This window comes from Mastomys coucha, unplaced genomic scaffold (genome assembly GCF_008632895.1).
Source record: "Mastomys coucha isolate ucsf_1 unplaced genomic scaffold, UCSF_Mcou_1 pScaffold5, whole genome shotgun sequence".
Lineage (NCBI taxonomy): Eukaryota > Metazoa > Chordata > Mammalia > Rodentia > Muridae > Mastomys > Mastomys coucha.
In genome coordinates, this window is record NW_022196911.1 from 72,770,741 (window position 1) to 72,778,250 (window position 7,510).

Consider the following 7,510-nt stretch of genomic DNA (forward strand, 5'->3'; position numbering starts at 1 on the left):
AGAAGAAAACTTCCCTAACCTAAAGAAAGAGATGCCCATGAACATACAAGCCTACAGAACTCCAAATAAACTGGACCAGAAAAGAAATTTCCTCCCGTCACATGATAATCAAAACACCAAATGCACTAAACAAAGAAAAAATTTTAAAAGCAGTAAGGGAAAAAGGTCAAGTAACATATAAAGGCAGGCCTATCAGAATTACACCAGACTTCTCACCAGAGACTATGAAAGCTAGAAGATCCTGGGCAGATGTCATACAAACCCTACAAGAACACAAATGCCAGCCTAGACTAATATACCCAGCAAAACTCTCAATTACTATAGATGGAGAAAACAAGATATTCCACAAAATTTACACAATATCTTTCCACAAATCCAGCCCTACAAAGGATAATGGATGGGAAACATCAACATAAGGAGTGAGACTATATCCTAGAAGAAGCAAGAAAGTAATATTTCAACAAATCCACACAAACCTAATTCCACCTCTTACAACAAAACAACAGGAAGTGACAATTACTTTCTCTTAATATCTTAATATGAAAATTAATATTACCAACATGTCCTAATCGATTGAAATCCAAAAACATGAGGAATTAGAAATTTGTTGATTGTCATCCAATGGTCTCTCTAATTTGGTAAGTGGAGAAATAGGTCCAATATTGTACAATCTATCTACACTTTCAGCTTGTTTGTGACAGTTTTTTGCTGTGTACAACATTTTCTTGAAATTTTGCTTCTCCTATCCCAGCCTCTCTATTAGTAGACACCTTTTTCTTTTTCTTTTGTTTTTTTTGTTTTTTGTTTTGCTTTTTGTTTGTTTGTTTGTTTGTTTTTGAGACAGGGTTTCTCTGTATAGCCCTGGCTGTCCTGGACCTCACTCTGTAGATCAGGCTGGCCTTGAACTCAGAAATCCACCTGCCTCTAGAAGACACCTTTGTCATCAAGCCTCATGATGTGGAAAACTAATGTTAAAGGTGAATAGAAAGAAGCAAAGCAAATATGGAGCAAGCATTCAGTGTACAGCCAGGAGCCTTTAAAATTTTTTATTGCTATGAAGTAATTATGTTTTAGAACAGTGCCAGAGCCACTTCCTGTGTTACTCAGATGACTCTGGTATGTGTTACCTCTTGGGCCAATGGATGTATCCCAGGATGAGTCAGAACAAGTTTTCTTTCAGAGGTTTCAGAATTAGGACTTAAAATAAAATTATAATTCGTGTCTATGTATGTGTGCCTGCTTATCTATATGTGTACTTCATGTGGGCAGGTGCCCAAAGAAGACAATGGAGGGTGTTGGAACCCTGGGAACTGGAGTTACAGGTAGCTGTGAACCACCTGGTGTGAGGGCTAGAAACTGAACTTGGGTCCTCTGCAAGAGCAATCAATGCACTTAATCACTGAGTAACTTCTCCAACCCACCCAAATCGCAATATCTATCTATCTATCTATCTATCTATCTATTTACCTACCTACCTATCTATCATTTATCTATCTACCATTTATTTATCTACTCATCCATCCACCCATCTATCAACTATCTATCTATCTGTCTATCTATCTATCTATCTTTCTATCTACCCATCTATCATTTATCTATTTACCATTTATTTATCTATTCATCCATCCACCCATCTATCAACTATCTATCTATCTGTCTATCTATCTATCTATCTATCTTTCTATCTACCCATCTATCATTTATCTATTTACCATTTATTTATCTATTCATCCATCCACCCATCTATCAACTATCTATCTATCTGTCTATCTATCTATCTATCTATCTTTCTATCTACCCATCTATCATTTATCTATTTACCATTTATTTATCTATTCATCCATCCACCCATCTATCAACTATCTATCTATCTGTCTATCTATCTATCTATCTATCTTTCTATCTACCCATCTATCATTTATCTATTTACCATTTATTTATCTATTCATCCATCCACCCATCTATCATCTATCTACCTATCTATCTATCTATCTATCTATCTATCTATCTATCATCTATCTAATATATCTGAGTATATGTTTGCATGAGTTCATATGCACCATGTGGAGGCAGCAGCTCATAAAGATCAGCAGAGAGCATTGTATCTCCTGGAACTGGAATAGCAAATGGTTGTGAGCCACAATGGAATTCTGGGAATTGAACCTTGATCCTTTGCAAGAGCAGCTAGTGTTCTTAACTGCTGGGCCACGTCTCCGGCCCCACCCTCCAAACACTGGAACTTTTAAACTGGATTGTTTTCTAAGTATCTCACTTGCATGGGGGAGAAAGCACACCTTCAGAAGGTCCTGAATTTGCTGAGCTAAATCCTCACCCACTGTCTTTCTCACCTACTTGTGTATGTGCAGGTGTGTTTGCCACATTCGGGGAGGTCAGAAGACAACTTTCAGTAGCTGATTCTCTTCTTGTGGGATCTGAGGATCAAACTCATCAGACCTGCAAAAATGTGTCTGTATGCACTGAGCCATCTCCCTGGCTGACTCTTGTTTCTTCTTCATTTTGCACAGACGACATTCTTTTTGCCCAAGGTGATTTTTAACAGATACTTGTTATGAGGTGGGATCACAACTTTATTTACTTGTTTCTTTTGGTGTGTGTGTGTGTGTGTGTGTGTGTGTGTGTGTGTGTGTGTGTGATTCTGGGGTCAAACCCAGAACCTTGAGCATGTTAGCAAGTTATCTGCCACTGAGCCATATCCCCAATACTATGACTCTTAAATATTAACAAGACATTAATATTTAATAATTGTATACTATTGAAAAGGTGTAACATGGCCTGGCCTTACCTACCTGTTCTGAGCTAGGTTCAATGAAGCATGTAGTGATGGTGGTGATGCCAGATGTGATATTGAAGAGCCACCTGATGCCATTAATCACAGTGTGCAGGATGTGCTCTCTGCTGTGAACGTAGTGATAAGCCGAGCTGAAGGCATTGGCAACACCCTGAGAAGACGGACAATTCAGCTTGCATATTTTAGTCAATTACACAGTGGTCAGCAATTACTGTCTCTTAAATTTATGATGGACAAATTAGTTAAAATCAGTTCTCCAAGAGGTACTCTTTGAGATTCTGCTATGCAAAGAGGATCATAAGACACCAAAAGTGTAAAGAGAGGCCTATACATTTCTTTGTGCTTTATGATATGTGCAGTCAGAAGAAGATAAACTTAGAAAAGAAAAATAAATCCTCCAAAGGCCAAGATTCTAGCCTCGAATGCTATGCCTAGCCCTTATTTGATATCAATATTATTATTATTTGTTGAGACAAGTTCTCATTATGTGTCCCTGCCTGCCTAGCCTGGAACTTGTTATCTAGACCAGATCCGAGATTCACCCCTGCCTCCCAAATCCTGGGATTAACCTGGCTCCCAATATTAATTTTTTTTTTTGTATCCATGGACTTTACCCTCAGGTCAACCAAACAGAATGTGTTTGGTTTCAAGACCTACGAATGGCAGTTACACAGTCTTCCTATAAGCATAGGACTCTTCAATAGAGAGGGGATCCATGGGAAGTCCTTGGATTCCAACTGTGGCCTTCTCAAAAAACTATAAGAAGCACAAATTCTACAAAATCTCTCTGTCTCTCTGTCTCTGTCTCTTTGTCTCTGTCTCTGTCTCTCTCTCTTTCTCTCTCTCTCTCTCACACACACACAAAGAGAGAGAGAGAGAGAGAGAGAGAGAGAGAGAGAGAGAGAGAGAGAGAGAGAGAGAGAAGCACACTGAGGATGGTGGTGGGAGAAATTTTTGAAACCTCAAAGTCTGTTCCCAGTGACACATACCCTTCAACAAGGCTGCACCTCTTAATCCTTCCCAAACAGTTCCAACAATTTGGGGATAACGTATTCAAACACATGAGCCTATGGGGATATTCTCATTCAACCACCATGCTTACTTTTATGGAATTTAGGGCAGGAGTGAGAATGCAGGTTTAATCTTTTAAAAACATTTAATTAATTTATAAGAGTACACTGTAGCTGTCTTCATGCACACTAGAAGAGAACATCAGATCCCATTACAGATGGTTCTGAGCTACCATGTGGTCGTTGGGAATTGAACTCAGAACCTCTGAAAGAACAGTCAGTGCTCTTAACCACTGAGCCATCGCTGCTTGAATTCTTGATCTTCTTGCCTTAACTTTTCTAGTGTGAGGATGTGTGCACCACTGTACCTGGTTAGATCATTATGACTTTAACCTCTACACTTCCTTTTTTAAAATTTAATTTAATTTTAATTTTAATTATTTTGGGACTTACTTTTCCATTGCTGTGATGAGACCTCATGAGCAAAGAGACTTATAGACAAAAGAGTGTATTTGGCCTTATGATTTCAGAGGGTTAGAATCTGTGATGGAGGAATGGAAGTTGCAGGTAGCAGGTGGCTGGAGCAGCAGTTGAGAGCCCACATTTTGAAAGACAAACAGGAGGCAGAAAGGAGAGAGAGAGTAGAGAGAAGAAAGAAGGGGAGAGATAGGAGAGAGAGAAAGGAAGAGAGGCAAGAGAAGGGAGAGAGAGGAGGGAGAGGAGAAAGTAGAGAAAGAAGGGAGAGGAGAGAGAGAGAGAGAGACAGAGAGAGAGAGAGACAGAGAGAGAGAGAGAGAGAGAGAGAGAGAGAGAGAGAGAGAGAGAGAGAGAGAGAGAGAGAGAGAGAGAGAGAGAGAGAGAGAGAGAGAGAGAGAGATTAAGATTGTGAGATTCAGGTCATCCAAGGGTAACACAGGGTTGTAATTTCCAGGACTAGAGAGCTAATTTGTCATCGCTTGGCCGTGCTCATGGATGAGACTCTAAGCAGTTAGTTTACTGCCAGCTCTATACTCTACCATTTGTTTTCTCATACCTTTGTCTCAGACATGAGAATGAATCTTACTAAACAAGATGATCGGAGAAAGAACCCAGCACTGTCCTCAGTTGTCCAGCCATAGGTAAAGAACAGAAGCAGCATAATGGTGAATGCACACAAAGAGCAAGGGCTTAGAGGGACAAAGAATGCCAGTACAGCGAGCTCCTGAGTTGCCACAGGCCCCGGGCTCCACAGGCTCCGTGGCAATTTCCACCCATAACATTAGATCAAAATGTTCTAGCTATTTCTCAATCTGAAACATGCCCGTTATTTTCATGGTCTAATTTGAAAACATGAATTCTCAAGAAATATTTGGGTTTCTTCATTTTCCTCAGAAGTGATAACACTAAGACCAAGAGCTGTGAGGATGCGTATCATGTTTTAGCATCCTTTGTGGAAAGAACAAAAGGATCAATAGGGAACATTATTAATAAAAACAAATATATCCCTTTGTCCTAGCTTCATTTTTGCTGCTGTGAAAAAAATATCTTGACACAAAACAACATAGTGAAGAAAGGGTTAACTCTGATTTGCAGTGCAGGTTTTCAGGCAAGACAAGGCAGGAACTTAAACTGGGTAAAGCATCACAGTGCACAGTTAAGAGAAGAGACGGGGGTGGGCTGGGCTGGAGAGATGGCTCAGTGGTTAAGAGCACGGACTGCTCCTCTAGAGGTCCTGAGTTCGATTCCCAGCCTCCACATGGTGGCTCACAGCCATCTGTAATGAACACCCTCTTCTGGTATGTCTGAAGACAGCTACAGTGTATTCATATACATAAAATAAATAAATCTTTAAAAAAGAGAGTGCACGCCTTTAATCCCAGCACTTGGGAGGCAGAGGCAGGCGGATTTCTGAGTTCGAGGCCATCCTGGTCTACAGAGTGAGTTCCAGGACAGCCAGGGCTATACAGAGAAACCCTGTCTTGAAAAAACAAAAAACAAACAAACAAAAAAAAGAAAAACAAAAAAGAGAGAGAGAGAGAAGACAGAGTAAACTTGTGGATCTTTCCTTGCTGGCTGCTATGCTTAGCTAGCTTCATCCTCTCTTACACTGTTCAGTAGCTCCTGCTTTAAAGGTGCTGCCCACAGACCCCCATCTTTGGAATAGTGTCGCCCATAATAGGTTTGGCCTTTTTTTTTTTTTTTTTTTTAAGCTCTGGCTGGCCTCAAACTCAGAAATCCACTGCCTCTGCCTCCCAAGTGCTGGGATTAAAGGCATGCGCTATCACTGCCTGGCGGTTTAGCCTTTCTACATCAACTAACAGTCAAGATAATCCCTTACAGCTATACCCATGGGCCAAACTAGTCTGCATAATTCCTTACTAGACTCTCTTCCCAGGTTATTCTGGGTTGTGACAAGTTACCAGTGCAAAGTAGCCAGCTCACCGTTACAGGTCTATTCCTATTCTGAGGGTCTCAGTGGTTTGCTCACTAGTTCTGTTACAAAGCATCAGTTTCTATTCCTATGCTTAGGGCTGAGGCACATATAAGCAATATTCCAGAGAGGCTCAGGCATGCACGTGTGTCCCAGTCCTTCTACAAATGATAAAAAACATGTCAAAAGGCTGGTGCATGCAGGAAACAGAGCAAATGTGATGGGACTGTCTGCCTACAGGGTCTTTACTCTCCTCTGCTTCCAGGGTTGACTTTGCAGACGTACAGAGAAGCTACTGACCACTGTGCTGGTAGACTTCTAGCTTACCTGGTAGAATCTGATCTCATGAGGTAAGAAGATGTTTATTTCACGAGGATCTCGAAGTGTGTCAACTGCCAGGACCCCAAAGATCCTCATGTATGCATCCTGAAGAGGCAGAGCCAGGAACGACCCGTTATGCTCGTTCTTACTTCGGGAACTGTTCCAGAAGAAGATATTTCCATGGTGCTGAACTTGGGGGACATGGATTGTCTTGCCTTCATCCACTACTGTAAAGCTGTTGAAAAGGGACACAAGGATAGGGAAAAGTCACAGGCTTTAGACTAAGCCATAGAAAAAACAAACTCTAGTTTTCTACAGTTTCTAAGCACTTTAGGTAGGAGAGGTGGATCACCAGTTTGGAAGGTCTGACTTGGAAAGATTTAAAAAATAATCTTAGGGTTTGAAGTATAGTTCAAAGATGGAGTGATTTTCTGGCATGCATGAGACATTCAGTTCAACACATACACATACATGCATATGTATATACATACATACACATAGATACATACACACGTACACATGTATATGTGTGTTCATATATGCACCAGATGATGGGACTACAAATTATGGAGCTAACCTTGTAAAGCTGAGTCCCTAAATGGTGAATCATTTCCAGGGTGAGCTCTAGAAAAGATCTGGCAAAACCATTTGGAATCATGGGGCTGGAGAGATGGCTCAGCAGTTAGGAGCACTGCTTCTTTTGAAGAAGATCTGGGTTCAATTCCCAGAACCCACATGGTGGCTCATAACTGACTTTAACTCCAGTTCTAGGGGCTCTGACACCCTCTTCTGGCCTCTGCATGCACCAGACATGTAAGTGGTACACAGACATATATGCCAACGAAACACTTACACACACAAAATAACTTAATTAATAAAAATATAACAGCAGATGCCGGGTGGTGGTGGCGCACGCCTTTAATCCCAGCACTTGGGAGGCAGAGGCAGGCGGATTTCTGA

At 40.9% G+C, this 7,510-nt stretch overlaps 1 protein-coding gene across 4 annotated transcripts in view; it reads right to left on the minus strand.

Moving 5' to 3' along the window:
* Efcab5 (EF-hand calcium binding domain 5) overlaps positions 1-7,510 on the minus strand; it is a 107,095-nt gene that overhangs the window by 19,518 nt on the left and 80,067 nt on the right. For 3 of the 4 annotated variants that reach the window (XM_031353341.1, XM_031353339.1, XM_031353340.1), the window contains exons 17-18: positions 6,557-6,785; positions 2,808-2,960 (exon numbers count right to left, since the gene is read on the minus strand). In XM_031353341.1, the coding sequence (XP_031209201.1) occupies positions 2,808-2,960; positions 6,557-6,785 (382 nt within the window). The remainder of the gene's footprint in view (positions 1-2,807; positions 2,961-6,556; positions 6,786-7,510) is intronic. The other variant, XM_031353342.1, reaches the window with a different exon arrangement.